This window comes from Lolium rigidum, chromosome 7 (genome assembly GCF_022539505.1).
Source record: "Lolium rigidum isolate FL_2022 chromosome 7, APGP_CSIRO_Lrig_0.1, whole genome shotgun sequence".
Lineage (NCBI taxonomy): Eukaryota > Viridiplantae > Streptophyta > Magnoliopsida > Poales > Poaceae > Lolium > Lolium rigidum.
In genome coordinates, this window is record NC_061514.1 from 70858823 (window position 1) to 70881187 (window position 22365).

General features: G+C 44.6%; 1 protein-coding gene across 1 annotated transcript in view; it reads left to right on the plus strand.

Annotated features, from left to right (window-relative positions):
• Nucleotides 1-17358, plus strand: part of LOC124671510 (disease resistance protein RPM1-like) — a 55675-nt gene extending 38317 nt beyond the window's left edge. The window contains exon 2 of the mRNA XM_047207877.1: nt 17329-17358. Coding sequence (XP_047063833.1) covers nt 17329-17358 — 30 coding nt within the window. The remainder of the gene's footprint in view (nt 1-17328) is intronic.
• Nucleotides 17359-22365: the final 5007 nt, after the last annotated feature.

Sequence of the window (22365 nt, forward strand, 5' to 3'; positions counted from 1 at the left end):
TGAAAACACTGTTGCCTTGGTTGCCGATAGCCAGCAAACTATCGACTGGGCGAAAGTTGGCGACACTGAACAGATTGAACAATCAAAATGGAAGTCGCTGATCAAGGCAGCTAAGCCCAATACGAAGAAAATCCTGGCCTATCTCGGGATCAAGCCAGCTTCGACTCCTAGCTCATCGAGGCCGGGGGTCTAGTTGCATGCCTCCTTGTTTTTTCTTTCTCTGTTTCTTTTGCTTTTGTCGCCATTTTAGCCTTGGCGACAATTACTCTGTTAGTCCCTTCCGGAGAACTTCTTTTGTAATGTCCGTGTAAATTTTCTAGAAAGTAATGAAATTCCTCTTCGTGCTTATCATTGCTCCCGGGGCTTTCTTTTCCAGCTTAATATTTGATAATTACTCGACCACTCCTTGTTCTCGCCGTTGCTTCACTCCGCATCTTCCTTCTCGAAGAAAGTACTAGTCGACCATAATCCCCTCGAAGGTTCGTCAAGCAGACATTTGTCGGAAGATTTGCAAGAACTTCGACAACAACTTCAATCTATGAAGAAACAGACTCTGGCAATGATGGAACAATCTCGGAAAGCATCTGAGCAAGAAAAACTTGCTCTTCAACAAGCCAAAGAAGCTACGGCTGCCAAGGATGCTGCTGTATTAGAAACAAAGGGAGCCACGACCCGAGAAAATAGTATGCTTGAGCTGATGCTGGAAGCTAGCACAGATATGTTAGGTACGTTTTTGCGATCTCATGATGCCTTCTCTTTATTTTGCTGTGCCTTTCTTCAAATTTCTTGCCTTGTCGCTTAATAGGCTCGGTTCTTGATGCTGCTGCCGAAGATCAAAGAGTGAACGAGAGAACAAATCTTCTTGTCAATCTTTCCCTTAACCATGGCTGTTTGTTCTCGGGCCACTTCCTGAACGAACCCAACAAATTGTTAGGTTCCAAGACCGTGCTTGCCAAGTGCGCGAATTTCTCAGTTTTTGCACGACAACATTAACCCTTGTCTATAGGATTTTATTTCCTCGAAATGAGGTTCCCAAAACTCTTCCTGAATTATTGGAGGTATTCAGAGATGCTCTCCGCATTCATAACTTTGTGCGGGCTCAACTCTCTGCTGGAGCGAGATTCGCCATGATTATGATAAACATCTGTCATCCAAAGTTAGACCTGACGAAGATTGTTGCTGATTGTCTTGCCAAGAAAACGCGGCGGAAAAATGATATTGACTCAATCGATGATATGGTAGCTCCCGTGGCCGAATCGATGATAGATGAGCTTCTTCGGATGGACTCAGAGTTCTTTATCAAGGGTTCTTATGCTGAACATAAAACAACCAGAGGCTTGTCCGTAGATAGTATCTTGGGATTTAACTGATTTGTACTATATTGGAAACCTTGTATCTCACTCTTTTTTGATTTCCGAAGAAATTTATTGTATATTGCCGAAGCCCTCTATATTGTTGAAGCCCCCGAGCCGAACTGGGCAAAGGTTGTACTATTTTTTCCACCTTGAAGGTTTATCTTTCTGTTGTAATAAGACATCCTTGTTTTTCCCTTGATGGATTGCCAATCTTCGAGTATCTTTGATGTCAAAAGTTCTATATTTTTATTGCGAGGTTCTTAGACCAGAGCACTTAAGATTTTTGACGTGTACACTATATTTATGATTGTTGGCTTCCGATTTTTATATTTGGCGAGGTATTAATGTACCAAGGCGAAATATTTCAGTGAATCTATATTGTATGTATTTTGAGACTTAGGCGTTGAGCCCCCGAGCGTGTCGAAAAATAAGAAGTATATCTCCACTATCTTTATTATATTGCAGCACCGCGAGCCCGCCTCATTAAAAACCTTTCCGGCCCCACTCGTGCCCCGAAAAGGAAAAGAGTGCGTCCGAAAACTCGCGGGCGTTTCAAGACATTGTATTTTTGCAGAGAAGAACTATATTTCGACTCTAGGCGTAGAACCGCCCGAGCTGCGCCACATTCCAGGGGTTTTGCTCCTCCACCCCCGTCTTCTTGTCCTTTATCCCGTATGCTCCTCCTCCGATTACTTCCGTGACAATGTAAGGGCCAAGCCATGGTGACTCGAGTTTTTCATGACTTTTTTGCGTGAGCCGAAGAACTAGGTCTCCCACCTGAAAAGATCTTGGCCGCAAACGTCGACTGTGGTAATTCTTCAAGTCCTGTTGGTACTTGGTTACCCTTGATAATACTTCGTCTCGAGCTTCGTCGAGTGCGTCTACGTCGTCTTCCAATGCTATCCTGGAAGTTTCTTCATTATACTCTGTGACTCTGGGGGAGTCGTGCTCTATCTCTATTGGTAGTACTGCCTCTGCTCCATGGACCAGAAAAACGGGGTCTCCTGTGTCGCTGTATTTGGTGTTGTTCGGATGCTCCACAACACACTTGGTAGTTCTTCGGGCCAGGTATGCCGAGCTTTTTCCAGTGGTCCCAACAGGCGTTTCTTGATGCCATTGCAGATGATGCCATTGGCTTTCTCGACTTGCCCATTGGTTTGAGGATGTGCAACTGACGCAAAGTGCAACTTGATACCCACTTCTTTGCAATAATCTTTGAATTCGTGGGATGTAAAGTTACTGCCATTGTCCGTGACGATGCCGTGGGGCACTCCAAATCTGAAGACGAGGCCTTTTATGAATTTTATCGTGGATGCTCCGTCCGGCGAATTTATCGGCTTCGCTTCTATCCACTTTGTAAATTTGTCGACAGCCTACTAGCATGTATTCCTTTCCTCCCGGCCACGATTTGTGTAACTTGCCCACCATATCGAGTCCCCATTGTGCAAAGGGCCATGACAATGGTATTGGTGTTAGTTCTGCTGCCGGAGAGTGAGGTTTTGCGGCAAACCTTTGACACGCATCGCAAGTCCTTACTATTTCTTTGGCGTCTTCGATTGCTTTCAACCGAGAGAATCCTGCCCGAAAACCTTGGCTGCGATGGCTCGACTACTCGCGTGGTGGCCGCATATTCCTTCATGTACATCCTTCAGAATTATTCTTCCTTCTTCGGGTGTGACACATCTTTGCAGGACGCCTGAAATACTCCGCTTGTACAATTCTCCTTTGATCACCGTGAAAGCTTTGGAGCGTCGAATTACTCGCCTTGCCTCAACTGGATCATCGGGTGTTTCTTTCCCGAGGATGTATGATACATATGCTTGCATCCAAGGAACCTGTACCATCATCACCAACTCTTGTTCCTCTTCATCCTCCGTGGTTTCGTGAGGGATGTCGAAGTTTTCTCTTTTGCTTTTTCCTCGCACCTGTTTTGGCTTCGTAGATCTCTCCGCTATTTCTTCCCGTAATACTCCCGGCGGAATTGGGAGGCATTGCGACCCGATATTTGCGAGGACGTCGCCTTCATCGTTGCTCAATCTACTCGATGTGATTTACCTCGCATCCATCAAATAGCTTCTCGAGTTCATTGTACACCTCCTTGTATGCTACCATGCTATCATTGATTGCGTCACATTGGTTCATAACTTGTTGAGCCACCAATTGTGAGTCGCCAAAGATTTTTAATCGAGTTGCACCGCAAGCTTTCGCCATCTTCATCCCGTGTATGAGGGCTTCGTATTCTGCTTCATTGTTAGATGCGTTAGGGAACGTCATCCGAAGGATATACTTCAACTTGTCGCCTTCGTGTGATATAAGTACTACTCCCGCGCCAGCCTCCTTCTACTCTCTTGGACCCGTCGAAATTCATGGTCCAGTGTTCTCGACAAGTCCGGGGTCCCGTGTTTTGCAGCTCCATCCACTCGCGATGAAGTCTGGCAGAACTTGCGACTTGATTGCTTTTCGTTTTTCATACGTGATGTCCCGAGGGGAAAGTTCTATTCCCCAAAGGGAGACACGACCCGTAGCTTCTGGATTGTTCAGTATATTTGACAAAGGAGCCTCATTGACCACTACGATCGGGTGTGCCGAAAAATAGTGGCGTAATTTTCGTGCTGTTGTGAACACTCCATATGCTAGCTTTTGGTACTGAGGGTACCTTTGTTTTGATGGCGATAAAACTTCGCTGACGAAGTATACTGGCCTCTGTACTCCGTGGAGTTTTCCTTCTTCTTCTCTTTCGACAACTAGCACCGTGCTCACCACTTGGGGCGTGGCTGCGATATATAGCAGGAGAGGTTCCTTTTCCTTCGGCGCCACCAAGATTGGTGGTGTCGAGATTTTGCGCTTCAAATCTTCGAAGGCTCTGTCGGCCTCTTCGTTCCACTGGAATTTGTCTCCTTGCTTTATCAGAGCGTAAAATGGTAACGCTTTTTCTCCCAGCCTGGCGACGAATCTGCTCAAAGCTGCGACTCGCCCGGCTAGTCGTTGTATCTCTTTCAACTTTGTTGGCTTTCTCATTGTTACGATAGCTTGTATTTTATCGGGATTTGCTTCAATCCCTCTTGCCGAGACTAGAAACCCCAATAGTTCTCCTCGCTGGGACACCAAAGGAACACTTCGTTGGGTTTAACTTCAAGCAGAATTTGTTGAGGTTGTCGAAAGTTTCCTTGAGATCCTCGATCAGTGTTGTCCCCTTTTTTGATGTTATGACGACATCGTCGATATATACTTGCACGTTTTTTCCAATCTGTGTCGCCAAACACTTCTGCATCATCCTTCGGTATGTTGCTCCCGCATTTTTTAGACCAAAGGGCATTGTTCTGTAGCAAAACACGCCGTAAGGTGTAATGAACGCGGTCTTTACTTCATCTTCTTCTTTTAATCTGATTTGGTTATAACCAGAATACGCGTCCAGGAAGGAAAGACGCTCGCATCCAGCCGTGGAGTCGATAATTTGATCGATCCTCGGGAGGGGAAAGTGATCCTTTGGACAATGTTTATTGAGACACGTAAAGTCGACGCACATGCGAAGGACCTTAGTGTTTTTCTTTGGCACCATCACAGGATTTGCTACCCATGTGGCTTCTGTGAATATCTCTTTGACAAAACCAGCTTCTTGTAGTCGATTGATTTCTGACAGCATAGCTTTGCGGTTTGGCTCCGAAAAACGCCGCAAAGGTTGTTTGATTGGTCTCGCTAATGGATCCAGATTTAGGTGGTGCTCGGCAAGTTCCCTGGGTACTCCTGGCATGTCAGCTGGACACCATGCGAAGATTTTCCAGTTCTCACGGAGGCACTCGACGAGCGCGCTTTCCTATGAGATATCCATGTTGTTTGCAATAGATGTCGTCTTTTTCGGGTCTGTCGGGTGAATCTGCACTTCCTTTGAATTTTTCTCGGTATTGAAAGTTGATTCTTTATTTGGCCTTCCAACGTCTGGCAATACGTCGTAGTCAGTCATACTTTTGGACGCCAAATACTCAGCTTGCATCCCGAAAGTTTCTGATAACCGATGAAAATCCTTGTCGCATTTGTCGGCTAAGGCGAAGCTTCCTTTAACTGTGATTGGTCCCTTTGGTCCAGGCAATCTCCACAACAGGTATGTATAGTGTGGTACTGCCATAAACCTAGCGTATGCTGGTCGTCCCAACAAAGCGTGGTATTGCGACGGAAAATCCACGACTTCAAATTCCAGCTTCTCGATTCTATAATTCTCTCGAGTTCCAAACTGAACGTCGAGATTTATCTTCCCCAATGGATAACTTGGTTTCTCCGGTGTGATGCCGTGGAACCTTGTGTCCGTTGGCTTCAGGTTTGCTAAGGATATGTTCATCTTCCTCAATGTATCTCGCGTACATAAGGTTTAAGCTGCTGCCACCATCTATGAATACTCGAGAAACATCAAATCCCGCAATAACCGCCGGCGGAATAAGTGCTGACTGCCCTGGTCGAGGAACTTGCTGCGGATGATCCGCTATGGTGAAGCCGATGTCTTGCCCTGACCAATTGAGGTACTCGACTGTTGGTGGAGGCATTTTCTCTGCCATGAACACCTGTCTCGAGATCACTTTTTGAGTTCTGTTGGACGACCTTCCCTTCTGAATCATCGACACTGCTCCGTTTGAGTTAGGATCGACATAAGGTGGTGGTGGAGGTGCTGCCGCTATTCTGAGCTGGTGTCGGTTGTCGTCCGTAATCGCGGGAGGTGGTGGCAGGTGAACCTCACTCCTGGGCTCCCGAGGATTTCTCTGTGCTTCGAGCATGAGCGTTCTCTCGCATATCTCGAACATTGCTCGAAAATTTCGACAGCCTTTTCCGCAGTGCCCTGACTGTCTTTTTCCGTTGCTGTCGATGAAAAAATGCATTTGGCACGGTCCGTTCATCATTTCTTCGGGTGACACGAAAGGCCTTGGGAACCTAGGCCCGCTATTTTGCCTGTTGCGAGAGTCGTCCCTGTTTTCGCCTCGCTGCTCGCTGCTTCTCTGATAATCATCTCTATTGTTTCCCCGTGTTTGCCCGAAAGCCTCGCCGAAATCTGCCCCGGGGCGTCGTAATTCGGTACCGCCGGGGAATCGTCGCCTCGATTGGTAATTTCGACCACGGTCCTCCTCTGGTGACCTGTGCCGTTTGTTGTGGACAGCATCCTCTCCATCTGCCCATCTATTTGCTATCTCCATTAACGCGGATACCGTCTTTGGATTGGTCCTTCCCAAGTCCTCGACAAAATCTCCACGCCTAATTCCTGCGACAAACGCATCTATTGCTCTCTCGTCGATATATTTTCTCGCCGAGTTTTTTATGATGTTCCACCTTTGGATGTATTTTCTCATTGACTCATCCGGCTTTTGTCGACATGCTCTCAGCTCTTCTAACGACGCAGGTTTTTGCACGTGGACCCGAAGTTCTTGACGAATACATCCTCGAAACTTTCCCGACTGTCGATAGATCCCGGCGGGAGCTTTTTGATCCAAGATCGTGCGGCTCCACTTAAGTGCACCTGAATACTTTGCATGGCTGTTGCCCTAGTTCCTCCAGCTAACTTCACCGTCTCGAGGTAATCAACTAGCCAATCTTCTGGATCTTGCAGACCATCGAATTTTTTGAAATGATCGGGTAGCTTGAATCCTGAGGGGACTCGAGTTTTTCGGACTCTCCTTGTGAAGCATGGTAGGCCGCACATGTCCTCATCGTCAAGCTCCGGGGATTGCCGATGATCTCTTCTTCTTTGCCTCGCTCTATCGACCCTTGCTTGTGCTCCTGTGTCTCTTGCTCCACTTGGTCCTTCAGGGACTGCCGCCGTTGCTGCTGCAGCTCGTGGACTATTTTGCCTTGCCGCTCCTTCGGGAGGCGTTGATACAAACGCCGTCCCCATAGCTCCAACCCTCGCTAACGCCATATTGTATAATGTTTCCCTTGGATCACTCCGGGGTGGCCTAGATGCGAGGATATAAGCTTGTGTCGCCATATACCCGGCTTCGGTGTCTTAGGGATAATGTTTCCTCTTGTATCTATCGACATAAAGGACATGTCGAGGTTTTGAACTAAGTGCTCTCTTCTCGCTTCGGGTATGTGTTGTAACCTTGATCTTCCTCTCGTTCCGAGCCTCCCTATGGCTATCACCCGAAACTCTAGATTGTCGACTTAGATCCGCCCTTCTCCCGCCGGATGCGTAAGCTGCCTCCTTTCTCCCGTTCAACTCAGCCGTCCGTTTTTCTATTTCTCTCGGCAGCTCGTGCGAGCCTATATTGATAAGCTTGCAGCTCTTGAGCCGTAGCCGTTGTCGTCATTGGCTCCGAACCATCTAAAGCTTTTGCAGCTCTATCCCAGGCTGCTTGTGGAAGTTGAACTCTGACACGTGGTGTGGGCCCGACATATTTAGTGCCCATACCTCTCCTTAGATCTGAGGGATCGACATAGGGATTACCCAAATCGTCGAAAGCCTCCGATGTTTCCTCTTGATTTTCGATAGCATAAATCTGATGATATTTTGTACTCAGATCTATGTTGGGTTTGGTGACATCATTGTTGAGATTGATGAAGACCTTGCCCACCGTGATAGATTTGTCGATGAAGTCGTAATCGTCGACATCGCTGGAGTCATCGCTTATATATGAGTCCGCAGATGACTCGAACGATATGTCGCCGAAGATCTTGGCGAGTTTCTCTCTTGCTCTGGTGCTGACGTAACGTGTTTCCGAAGTTTCTTCTTCTCCTGACTCGGTTGACGATGTATAGCTTGGAAAATCGGAATCGACCGCCGACGATCCCGACGAAATCGGAATTTCGACACGATACGATCCTTCCTTCTCGACGCGAAAGTGAAACCTTCCGAACGTCATCTCCATGGGCTCCGCCGCATACGCATATGCATCCAAACGGGAGGGTGGGTGAGGAACAAAATCGACAAGACCAGCAGCGATCTGTTTACCTCGATCCATTGTGTTGCTTCCGGTTGACGATGTCGAAGATCTTGAACGTGCCATCGAGATCAGATCCTTACGCCTCTAATTCCCACAGACGGCGCCAATTGACAAGGGATTAACTTGTCAATGCCTACGGGTTATAGGCTAGGGTTTAGTTAGAAGTAGAGGGCAAGTAGATCTCGAAGGTTTCAGCCGAAAAGTACTCGACGATTACGAAAACTAGGGTTTGTGAACAATGATTCGATGATTTCTTCGTCCCTCGACTCCCCCTTTATATAAGAGGCGGAGCCGAGGGTTTCGTTTCGTACAAGTTACAGAGTCCGGAACGGTTTCTAACTCATCCCGCCAGATTACAAACAACACTTCCTATTACAACTCTACTTTCCTTAATATATCTTGGGCTCCCGAATCTTCTTATTCTTCGGGTAATGGGCCTTCATTAAACCCCGGGTACTATCTTTGGCAAGCCCATTTGGGATGCCTATGTCAGATATACTCTGGGCCCTCTCGGTGAAATGTCGTCTAATGTCTTGCAAGCATATGAATAAGTTCATAAGAGACCACATATCACGGTACGAGTAAAGAGTACTTGTCAGGAGACGAGGTTGAACAAGGTATAGAGTGATACCGAAGATCAAACCTCGGACAAGTAAAATATCGCGTGACAAAGGGAATTGGTATCGTATGTGAATGGTTCATTCGATCACTAAAGTCATCGTTGAATATGTGGGAGCCATTATGGATCTCCAGATCCCGCTATTGGTTATTGGTCGGAGTGAGTACTCAACCATGTCCGCATAGTTCACGAACCGTAGGGTGACACACTTAAAGTTGGATGTTGAAATGGTAGAACTTGAATATGAAATGGAGTTCGAATATTTGTTCGGAGTCCCGATGAGATCCCGGACATCACGAGGAGTTCCGGAATGGTCCGGAGAATAAGATTCATATATAGGATGTCATTTTATGTGAATTAAAATGATCCGAAGGTTCTACGGAAGGTTCTAGAAGGTTCTAGAAAAGTCCGGAAGAAATAAGGATGGAAGGTGGAGTCCCTTTGGGACTCCACCCACCTTGGCCGGCCAACCTAAGGGAGGAGGAGTCCCAAGTGGACTCCCCACCATGGTGGCCGGCCACCCCACCAAGGAAAAGGGGGAGTCCCACTCCCCTAGGTTTGGACACTTGGAAGGTTTTGTTGGGGTCTTATTCGGACTCTTTGACCTAAACCTTGGGGCCTCCACCTATATAAAGAGGGGGAGAGAGGGGCTGGTATGCCACTCAAGCCACCACCATGGCCGCACCCCTCAAGGGTGCCCTAGCCGGCGCCCCTCTCCCCAAACCCTAGCGGTCTCTCTCCTCCACCACATCCCGCACGCTTAAGCGAAGCTCCGCCGGATTTCTCCACCACCACCGACACCACGCCGTCGTGCCGTCGGATTCAAGAGGAGCTACTACTTCCGCTGCCCGCCGGAACGGGGAGGTGGACGTCGTCTTCATCAACAACCGAACGTGTGACCAAGTACGGAGGTGCTGCCCGTTCGTGGCGCCGGAAGCGATCGTGATCAAGATCTTCTACGCGCTTTTGCAAGCGGCAAGTGAACGTCTACCGCAGCAACAAGAGCCTCATCTTGTAGGCTTTGGAATCTCTTCAAGGGTGAGACTCGATACCCCCTCGTTGCTACCGTCTTCTAGATTGCATCTTGGCTTGGATTGCGTGTTCGCGGTAGGAAATTTTTTGTTTTCTATGCAACGTTATCCTACAAGTGGTATCGTAGCCGTGTCTATGCATAGATGGTTGCACGAGTAGAACACAATGGTTTTGTGGGCATTGATGCTCTTGTTATCTTTAGTTTGAGTACTTTGCATCTTTGTGGCATAGTGGGATGAAGCGGCTCGGGCTAACTTTACATGACCGCGTTCATGAGACTTGCTCCTCGTTCGACATGCAACTTGTATTGCATAAGAGGCTTTGCGGGTGTCTGTCTCTCCTACTATAGTGAAGATTCAATTTACTCTTCTATTGACAACACTAGTATCACCGTTGTGGTTCATGTTCGTAGGTAGATTAGATCTTACTCGAAAACCCTAAACCACGTAAAATATGCAAACCAAATTAGAGACGTCTAACTTGTTTTTGCAGGGTTTGGTGATGTGATATGGCCATGATGTGATGATGAATATGTATGAGATGATCATTATTGTATTGTGGCAACCGGCAGGAGCCTTATGGTTGTCTTTAAATTTCATGTTGAGTAGTATTTCAAAGTAGTTGTAATAGTTGCTACATGAGGTGAACAACCATGAAGACGGCGCCATGAACCTTGACGCTACGCCGACGATGATGGAGGTCATGCCCGTTGATGATGGAGATCATGTCCGTGCTTTAGAGATGAAGATCGAAGGCGCAAAGACAAAAGGGCTATATCATATCACATATGAACTGCATGTGATGTTAATCCTTTTATGCAACTTATTTTGCTTAGATCGCGACGGTAGCATTATAAGATGATCCCTCACATTAATATCAAGATAATAAAGTGTTCTCCCCTCGTATGCACCGTTGTACAGTCGTCGTTTCGAAGCATCTCGTGATGATCGGATGTGAGAGATTCAACGTTCATATACAACGGGTGTAAGCCATGTTGCACACACGGAATACTTGGGTTTGCTTGACGAGCCTAGCATGTACAGACATGGCCTCGGGACAACGGAAACCTAAAGGTTGAACACGAGTCATATGGATGATATGATCAACATGTTGATGTTCACCATTTGAAGCTACATCATCTCACGTGATGATCGGTTTTTGGTGTAGTAAATTTGGATCGTGTACCACTTAACAACTATGAGGGATGTTGTATTAAGTGGGAGTTCATTAGTAATTAGATTAAAACATGAACTAATTATCATAAACATAGTCTGAGTAGTATTTTGAATTAATTTTGTAGTATTGGCATCCGTTTTCTACTATGCGCTAGTCTTGTTATTGAGATAGAAATACCGTTAAAATCTGACAAGAAACTTTACGGATTGGTACCGTATTGTTAAAGAATCAAGAATTGATTAAGTCCTATTGCAAACTTTTAGTAAACCTCACATTATTAATTCAAAGAGCTAAGGTTTCAATTAGTACCTAAAGTTATCTTGTCTCCGTCAAACTTGAAGTTCAAATTTGTTTGAAAAGTAAGGAGCTGAAAATTTAGTTTTCAGAAATAATCAAGGTATGAGATATATGTGATATCTAAGACCTTATTGCAAGATGATAGAATATATTTTGGTGAGACTACATAAACTCATAAGTTTTATGGGAATGTATGAAGGTTGAAGACGCCAGGCGTCACAATCCTCCAACTATTGGGGCACTAACGATATTCGCATATCCATGAAGTTATCATCCTTAATATGCACCGTTGCTAAGACTCGTCGTATCGAAGTATCACGTGATGATCGGGTGTTATAGATTCTACGTGTGCTTACAACGGGTGCAAGCCAGATTTGCACATGCGAATACTAAGGTTAAACTTTATGAGCCTAGCATGTACAAACATGGTCTCAAAAAGTTGTCATGAATTGATGGATAAAATTATGAGTGAAATTGTTCATCATAGTTACTAATAAGTGAAATCTAGAACACTTGTCATATGATGATCAACTTCAAAATAAGAACCTCAAGGTTATTGGTATTAGACCAACAAACCTAGAAGTGATTAATGTTGAAGTGTTTTTCTGAATAATGAGGAAAGCTAAAAGAGAAACTGCAAAAGATATTTTGGCAAAAAGAAAAGACTAGAAAGTCTAGCTCAGGTGTATATAAATGATATACATGTTATGGTTGTATTCCTAGTTAAGTCACACTATGAAATTCTTGGGTATTAGTACTATATTGGTTGGTATGAAGTGTCATACAAAACAACGCAATACAAGAATACAATGGCCTAAGTGATCGACAAGGAATATGATAGGAATGCACGTCCGGAACAAAATAAAGTGTTATTATGTTCGTCGTTGGCATTCTATCTAGCCCTTAGAATTTATAATAAAGAACTTAATAATTGTTATTTTGCTCTGGTCAAATGAAAACAATGAGTTGTTCAAATTATGACATTACTCCATGTACGATGGATAAGTTATTATAAATCTTAATGGTGAAACACACATACATAACACTGACGCTAAAATGCCATAAGTCAAATGATTTGAATTCCACTTATTTGTGGAACCGCCATTTAGGTCATGTTAGAAAGGAATGCATGAAGGAACTCCATGCAAATGGATTTTTGGAGTCACTTGATTTTTGAATCATTTGGCGCTTGCAAATCTTTTCTAAAAAGAATGACTAAAATACCGTTCATAGGCCAAGAGTTGAACGGGCAACCAACTTAGTGGAAACATACATGCTGATGTATGTGGTTTACTAGGCATAGTTGTGTGCGGGAGATTCTTCTACTTCATAAAAACTTCCAACAATGAATTGAGTATATATATATGGATATATTCAATAAGGAAGAAGTTTGAAACATTTGAATGGATTCAAATAAATTTCAGTATGAAGTGGAAATCATCATAATAGAAATCAAATATCTATGATTGGATCATGGTGGAAATATTTGAATTACGAGTTTTAGCGAACATCTAAGAGAGTTATGAAATTGTTCTACAACTTACGTTTCTTGGAGTATCATAGTGATGATGAAGTATCCAAGAGATATATCCAAACTTTGTTGGATCAATGATGAGATAAAATATTGATGCCATTATATTTTTGTGGATTATGCTTTAGTGACTACCGCTTTTACACCGAATAGAGCATCATCATGATCCGTTGAAATGACACCATACAAGTTATGGCATGGGTATAAACCCTAATAGTCAACCAAAATCGGATGAATGTCTTTGTTGGTTATCCCATAGATTTAATTGGGAATTCTTCCCACGAGACAAAGACAAAAGTGTTTGTCAATGTTTCTTATTTCCGAGAAATTGTTTCGAGTGAAGTATTTGAGTGGGAGGACAATATAATTTGATAAGGTTTATGAACCTGAGCATAATGATCGAGTAGCGCAGCATCGGAATTGGTTTCGAAGCGGCCACGACGTATCATGGCTCCCATGACTACAAAGTGTTTTAGCCATGGAGATCGAAGTACATATTGAACCTTGTAGGTATGGTTTATTTTGTGATCAAATAAATGATTTGTGGACAAAGGATTGTTTTTGAACAATGATAAACCAACTACAAACAAAGAAGTTATGATGGGCCCTGACTCCGTTAAAATGGCCATGCGCCATGAAATCCAAGATAGATGAATACTTTATGAAAGTAAATGGATCTATGAAATTGATAGACTTGGATGAAATATCCTTGAAGAAAGATTGACTTATCGAAAAATTGTTTACGACAAAGTTCAAAGAGTTGAATACGATAAGATTAGATCTTCCGTAGCAATGCTTATAGTCTATGTGGATTATTCTAGTAATCACTACATATTTCTTTTATGAGATATGCTAGTAGGATGGCAAAATACACTACTTAACAGAAGATATACTCTAGGCCCTCTCTGTAGTGACCTCACTTTAAATAAAGTGCAAGTCCCTGTGCATTAGTGCTAGTCCCTGGATCGAACTGCTAGCACACACAGTTTAAGATGAAATACCAAGTAGCAAAGGTCTTCATTACAACCTAAGATCCAGCGAAAATAAAATAGTTCGATACAACTTGCATAGCTCAAGGGCTAGCATAAACATAAATCAGAGTTCAATATCAAGCGGAAAGCAAATAGCATGGAGTCCTCTTCCTTCACGTGATGCCACAGTGCGTACATGTTGGGCAAAGACTCGTGATCCTAACATCTTCTTCAACAGCTAGGGATACCTGCAACATCAAACGTTGCAGCCCGAAGGAATCAATACATTTGGAATTGTATTGGCAAGGACACTTTTGTGGACTCAAAAGGCATCCTACACCTACGTGCACATCTGGCAGGTAGAGCTCAGGTTCATTTTGCATAAAGCCAATTTTTCCCTATCATTTATCAAAACATTTTGTTTCAATCTAACAGTAACATTGGTAAATCCCCAATGTACCAATTAACAGTAACATTGGTAAAGCCCCAATGTACCATCCTACCCTTGTTCACCCATCAAATTTTATTTAAGAAATTGGGATGAGGAGATCTTCGAACAAGGACTTGTCAGTTCGCTCAAGTTGTCCATAACCGGGGACACGGCTAAGTACTTAGATTTTTACACTCTCGAGAGGTTGTACACCTTTACCCACATGGCCAGGTAAATCCTTCTACCTCGATGCACATTTTGCTCAAAGGACAGGTGCAGACCGTGGCCGAGACCTTCTGTGTGTAATCACCCGAACCATTCCCTAAGGGCCACGCCCCCACCTACAGTATCCCTCTACCACCACCTGGCCCCTAGGATCCGGGTTCATACAACATACTTTGTCAAGCCAGAGCCATAGTAGCATGTGGTTGTACGAAAAGCTAATGAGCAAGGTTTGTCTACAATCTCTTTAAGCCTGGGTGACTTTCCGCAAGTGTGCACTAGCACCGTGGTCTCGCCCCCGATACAGCCCACCCTCTCCATAACTCCACCATTCACCCAGGTAATTCATTAAACTTAGTTGTTTTTCCTTAACCTCTATCAAAACCTTTTCCATGGCATAGCAGGTAACAACTAAATTTAATGGCGGCTAAGGGAGTCTAGGAGTGGTGTAGCTAAACTACTAGGATTTACTAGCAAGCACAAAGCATAAACCCTAGACATGTCTACTATAAAAACACTACGGTGCAAGAATTAAACTGGAACTTTTGGTGTGTGTCACTTGCCTTTTTCAACGGGAGGAGTTGCAATCTTCACAATCACAACAGTTGCAGCTGTCACATTCGCAATCTACAAGCATTCATACATAGCACGATAAACACGATGCACAACACAAATGCACAAGCATAGACATGAGATGCATATGATATTTACACAAGTGCACTCCATTTAATGATCTCTGGTTGTCACTATATGCATGATGCCATGGTCAAGTTTTATGGTCGGTTGAATTATTGCGAACCATCTATGTCGCACTAGCGAAGGGCAACTACCATTAATTGTAAAAGATTTTTTTGGTACAGTAGAAAAATGATGGTTTTGGTACTACTCGGACATGAGGGTAACATTTGCAAGCATATGCAAAAAGGAATCACCCGAAAAGGTATGTAGATCTCATTCTATGGGTGAGGTACTCCGATTAGGCATTTAAATATGAATGGAACTCAAACTTCTGTAAGTCCACACTTTATTGTTCCAAAATGTTCCTCATGTTTTTAGGATTCCAGAGGTATAAAGTTTGTAATTTTTGGACAAGCGGAGCTCTGGTTATGAATTTTTACAAAGCGCGGACTATCGAAACCGAGATTAAACGCAAACTAGGGTGTGTTCCTGACACTTGGCGCAATGAGATTGGTGCTTACCCCTTCGTCGCGGATCAGGCTCTAACACCGTTGGATCTACTTACCATCTACGGCTCAAATCTGTTTGCAGAAATTGGAAAGAAATAAAAGGAAAAGAAAGGGCTGCTCACGTGGCGGCGAGGTGGCGGCCGACGAGGCAACGGCGTGGCGGTGATGTGGCGGCGGCGGTGATGAGTTCGCCGGCGGCGGCTCAGACGTGCATGGCGTCGGTGCTCCGGTGGTCCTCGGCTCGGGAAAAATCGTGGACGAGGTGCGGCACGCGGAGGAAGAACTGTGGGTAGCCGCGGCACGGCGTGGTTCGGGCCGAGGTGGCCGTGGCGAGCAGATGGAGGCGGCGCGGTTGGCGGCGCTCCGGCGAGCAATCTGGGCAGCCTGGGGGCGTGGCTGAGAGGGAGAAGAGGGGGAAAAGAGAGAGGAGGCCGGGGCCTTTTTAGGGGTGGCCTCGGACTGAGAGGGGGAGGCGCGTGGGGAGGTGGGCGAGGTGGGGAAGGTGGTGGCCGGCGCTGGAGTTCGTGCGTAAGCACGTACAGGAGGCGGCGGTTCCTGGAGGACGAAGGGAGATCGTGGGGGTGGGCTGGCCGACTGGGCCGTGGCTTGGCCTGGTCGGCCCAGGGGGAGAAGGGGCGCGGGCTGGGGCGCGGGGGAGGCCTGGCTGGGCCGTTTCGGCCGCTGGTCGGCCCAGTTGGGTCGGCCGCCCTTTTTTTTTGTTTTCTCTTTTTTTTTCTATCTCTTTCTCTCATTTAAAAATGCATTTGGTGTGCCAAAATTATTCAGAAAAATGCAAATGAGGTATCGATGGATTCCTTGCGAAAAGAGCTTCACTATGGAACCAACTTTGAAACAAAATAAAATCTTTTACAAAACAAAATTTGCATAGACGCCTATGTGGCTATAGTGCCGTTTCAGGGTTCGGGGTTTTGAAACGAATTTAAATTTCTCTTAAAATGCAATGGTGGCATGATTCTTATGAATGCAATGCATGAGGTTTGAAATTTTAAAAATTGGGATGTTACAAACCTACCCCCCTTAAGATGATTCTCGCCCTCGAGAATCGGAGTGGCTAGCAAATAGGTGTGGGTGATCTTCACGGAGGTCATCTTCTCGTTCCCATGTAGCTTCTTCCTCGGTGTGGTGATTCCACTGGACCTTGCAGAATTTGATCGTCTTCGTACGTGTCACTCTTTCTGCTGTCTCCAGTATCTTCATCGGCTTCTCTTCATATGTGAGATCACTCTCCAACTGAACTTCCTCAAGTGGCACTGTATCTCTCAACGGGGTCTCTGCCATTTCTGGGTGACACTTCTTTAGTTGACTTACATGGAACACACTGTGGACCGCAGCTAGAGATTCTCGGCAGCTCCAACTCATATGCTACTTCACCTTTGCGAGCCAGGATCTTGAATGGTCCTACAAAGCGGGGTGCTAACTTTCCCTTGACTCCAAATCTCTTCACACCACGTAGGGGTGAGACTCTTAGGTATGCTCTATCACCTATCTCATAGGTCACTTCCCTACGCTTTGAGTCGCCGTAGCTCTTCTGTCTAGATTGGGCTATCTTCGCTCTATCTCTGATCAGTCTGACCTTCTCTTCGGCGTCCTTGATTAGGTCTGGGCCAAACAGACTTCTTTCTCCTACGCCACTCCATAGCAATGGGGTGGTGCACTTCCTTCCATACAATGCCTCAAAGGGTGCCATACCAATACTAGCTTGGTGGCTATTATTATATGAAAACTCTGCATAAGGTAGATTTTCATCCCAACTTGATCCATAGTCCAATGCACATGCTCTTAACATATCCTCCAAGATTTGATTCACTCTTTCAGTCTGTCCATCAGTCTGTGGGTGAAACGCTGTGCTGAACTCAAGTCTAGTTCCCAAAGACTCATGTATTTGACGCCAAAAGTGAGATGTAAACTGGGTACCTCTGTCTGACACAATGCTCTTGGGCACTCCATGCAAACAAATGATTCTGCTCATGTATATCTTAGCTAACTTGGCACTTGTATAGGTGGTCTTCACGGGTATAAAGTGAGCCACTTTAGTCAGACGGTCGACTACGACCCAAATAGAATCATATCCTCGATCTAGTCTTTGGCAGTCCGGTGATAAAATCCATGCCAATATTCTCCCACTTCCATTCCGGTACAGGTAGTGGTTGCAACAATCCTGCGGGTTTCTGATGTTCCGCCTTGACTCTACTACAAACATCACACAGTGCAATATACTCAGCGATGTCTCTCTTCATATTACTCCACCGTAACCTTTCCTTCACGTCCATGTACATCTTGGTGTTACCCGGATGAATGGAGTATGGTGAATCATGGGCTTCCCGGAAAATCAACTTCCTAAGCTCGGGGTCCCGGGGTACACGGATACGCTTCTCAAACCATATAGTTCCTTGTTCATCCGCATGAAATCCTTTTGCTCGCCTTCGCTCATAAGGACCTTAATCTCTTCTATTTCTTTGTCTAACTTTTGAGCTTCTCTAATTCTGTCCATTAGTGTTGGCTGAACTTCAAGTGATGCCAAATAACCTTTGGGCACAACCTCTAGTCTGAGGTCCTTAAACTGTTCACACAGTTCCTCTGGTAATTCTCCAGCGGTGAGGCCGTTTACATAGCTCTTACGGCTCAGCGCATCGGCTACGACGTTAGCCTTCCCTGGGTGGTATTGCAAATTCATATCAAAATCTTTTATTAACTCCAACCATCTTCTTTGCCTCATGTTCAGCTCCTTCTGAGTAAATATGTACTTCAGGCTCTTATGGTCTGTGAACACATCACAATGCTTTCCCATCAAGTAGTGCCTCCACACTTTCAGGGTATGAACAACAGATGCTAGCTCTAAGTCATGGGTTGGGTAGTTTCTCTCATGCTTCTTGAGTTGTCGTGAAGCATAGCACACTACTTTTCCATCTTGCATTAGAACAACTCCAAGTCCTTGACGAGAGGCGTCGCAGTACACTTGGAAATCCTTATTGATATCCGGCAAGCATAGAACCGGTGCACTTACTAGGCGTTGCTTCAACTCTTGAAAACTAGCTTCACACTCGTCAGTCCAGATAAATTTCTTCTCCTTCTTCAACAGTGTTGTCATGGGCTTTGCAATCTTGGAGAAATTCTCAATAAATCTCCGGTAGTATCCAGCGAGTCCTAGGAAACTCCGGATCTCTCCTGCATTCTTGGGTGATTCCCACTCGGTCACAGCTTCAACTTTACTCGGATCGACTGCGACTCCTTCGCTGAAACTATATGTCCAAGGAATCCAACCCTATCCAACCAGAACTCACACTTGCTGAACTTGGCATACAACTTGTGCTCTCTAAGCTTCTCCATGATTAGGCGCAAGTGCCTCTCATGTTCGGCTTCATCCTTTGAGTATATCAATATATCATCGATGAATACTACTACGAACTTATCCAAATATTCCATGAACACTTTGTTCATCATGGCCATAAAATATGCCGGGGCATTGGTTAGACCAAATGGCATAACTGTATACTCATACAGACCGTATCTAGTAGTGAATGCGGTCTTAGGTATGTCTTGCTCTCTGATCTTCATTTGGAAGTAGCCCGATCGAAGATCAATTTTGGAGAACACCTTTGCTCCCTTCAGTTGGTCAAATAGGTCGTTGATATTGGGCAACGGGTACTTGTTCTTGATAGTGACTTCATTGAGTGATCGATAATCCATTACCAATCTCTTGCTAGAATCTTTCTTCATCACAAACAAAACAGGGGCTCCCCATGACGATGAACTAGGTCGGATGAAACCCTTTTCCAACTGTTCCTTAAGCTGCTTCTTCAACTCCTTCAGTTCCTCCACATCCATCTTGTATGGTCTCTTGGCTATTGGTCCAGTTCCAGGCAACAGTTCAATGAGAAACTCAACTTCTCTATCCGGTGGCATTCCTGGCAACTCTTCCGGGAACACATCCGGGTATTCTCTCACAACGAGCACAGTCTCCATGCTAACCTCCTTAAGAGAGTTGACCTTACTACCTTTAAGCTCAAAGGTGGAATTGAAACGAATCCTCTTCATTTCTGGGGTTGTGAGTGTAATTGATCTCTTTGCACAATCTATTATGCCTCCATAAGTGGTCATCCAATCCATGCCTAGGATTACATCCACACCTTGGGATTCCAAAATTACCGGTTGGGTTGGATCACGTCTTGGCGGCATTTGTGGTTGTTTAGCATAGATGAGAAACAAGATAGACAGATCTAGGGAATAAAATTTCCTACCCATGCACACACAAGTCACATAATAAACAATCCATAAAATCACGCAAGCAATTTTTTTTAAAACACTAACAAACTAGTATGGTCATACCACAATTTGGTATGATCAATGCGTTTTTAAGATATCGTTGGTCTGATAAAGGAGAGAAAGTGGTGGTCTACTCTATTTCCATCTTGGGTGCTTCAAGCTTCTCTTCCACTTCCTTGAGGTCGTCAAAGATTGGACGTCTAAAGGATGAAGATTTGTTTTGAAGATGAAATAGGTGAGAATACAAGAAAACCAATTTGCAAACATTTGTTTTCAATAGAAAATGGATTAGATAGATAAGAGGGAATTTCATCCTAGGGTCTTCCTATTTCTAATCCAAACCTAGGGTCACGAACCTATGGGCAACACAGTGCTCTGATACCATCTGTAGTGACCTCACTTTAAATAAAGTGCAAGTCCCTGTGCATTAGTGCTAGTCCCTGGATCGAACTGCTAGCACACACAGTTTAAGATGAAATACCAAGTAGCAAAGGTCTTCATTACAACCTAAGATCCAGCGAAAATAAAATAGTTCGATACAACTTGCATAGCTCAAGGGCTAGCATAAACATAAATCAGAGTTCAATATCAAGCGGAAAGCAAATAGCATGGAGTCCTCTTCCTTCACGGATGCCACAAGCAGACATGTTGGGCAAAGACTCGTGATCCTAACATCTTCTTCAACAGCTAGGGATACCTGCAACATCAAACGTTGCAGCCCGAAGGAATCAATACATTTGGAATTGTATTGGCAAGGACACTTTTGTGGACTCAAAAGGCATCCTACACCTACGTGCACATTTGGCGAGGTAGAGCTCGAGTTCATTTTGCATAAAGCCAATTTTTCCCTATCATTTATCAAAACATTTTGTTTCAATCTAACAGTAACATTGGTAAATCCCCAATGTACCAATTAACAGTAACATTGGTAAAGCCCCAATGTACCATCCTACCCTTGTTCACCCATCAAATTTTATTTAAGAAATTGGGATGAGGAGATCTTCGAACAAGGACTTGTCAGTTCGCTCAAGTTGTCCATAACCGGGGACACGGCTAAGTACTTAGATTTTTACACTCTCGAGAGGTTGTACACCTTTACCCACATGGCCAGGTAAATCCTTCTACCTCGATGCACATTTTGCTCAAAGGACAGGTGCAGACCGTGGCCGAGACCTTCGTGTGTAATCACCCGAACCATTCCCTAAGGGCCACGCCCCCACCTACGAGTATCCCTCTACCACCACCGGCCCCTAGGATCCGGGTTCATACAACATACTTTGTCAAGCCGAGCCATAGTAGCATGTGGTTGTACGAAAAGCTAATGAGCAAGGTTTGTCTACAATCTCTTTAAGCCTGGGTGACTTTCCGCAAGTGTGCACTAGCACCGTGGTCTCGCCCCCGATACGAGCCACCCTCTCCATAACTCCACCATTCACCCGGGTAATTCATTAAACTTAGTTGTTTTTCCTTAACCTCTATCAAAACCTTTTCCATGGCATAGCAGGTAACAACTAAATTTAATGGCGGCTAAGGGAGTCTAGGAGTGGTGTAGCTATACTACTAGGATTTACTAGCAAGCACAAAGCATAAACCCTAGACATGTCTACTATAAAAACACTACGGTGCAAGAATTAAAACTGGGACTTTTGGTGTGTGTCACTTGCCTTTTTCAACGGGAGGAGTTGCAATCTTCACAATCACAACAGTTGCAGCTGTCACAGTCGCAATCTACAAGCATTCATACATAGCACGATAAACACGATGCACAACACAAATGCACAAGCATAGACATGAGATGCATATGATATTTACACAAGTGCACTCCATTTAATGATCTCTGGTTGTCACTATATGCATGATGCCATGGTCAAGTTTTATGGTCGGTTGAATTATTGCGAACCATCTATGTCGCACTAGCGAAGGGCAACTACCATTAATTGTAAAAGATTTTTTTGGTACAGTAGAAAAATGATGGTTTTGGTACTACTGGACAGAGGGTAACATTTGCAAGCATATGCAAAAAGGAATCACCCGAAAAGGTATGTAGATCTCATTCTATGGGTGAGGTACTCCGATTAGGCATTTAAATATGAATGGAACTCAAACTTCTGTAAGTCCACACTTTATTGTTCCAAAATGTTCCTCATGTTTTTAGGATTCCAGAGGTATAAAGTTTGTAATTTTTGGACAAGCGGAGCTCTGGTTATGAATTTTTACAAAGCGCGGACTATCGAAACCGAGATTAAACGCAAACTAGGGTGTGTCCCTGACACTTGGCGCAATGAGATTGGTGCTTACCCCTTCGTCGCGGATCAGGCTCTAACACCGTTGGATCTACTTA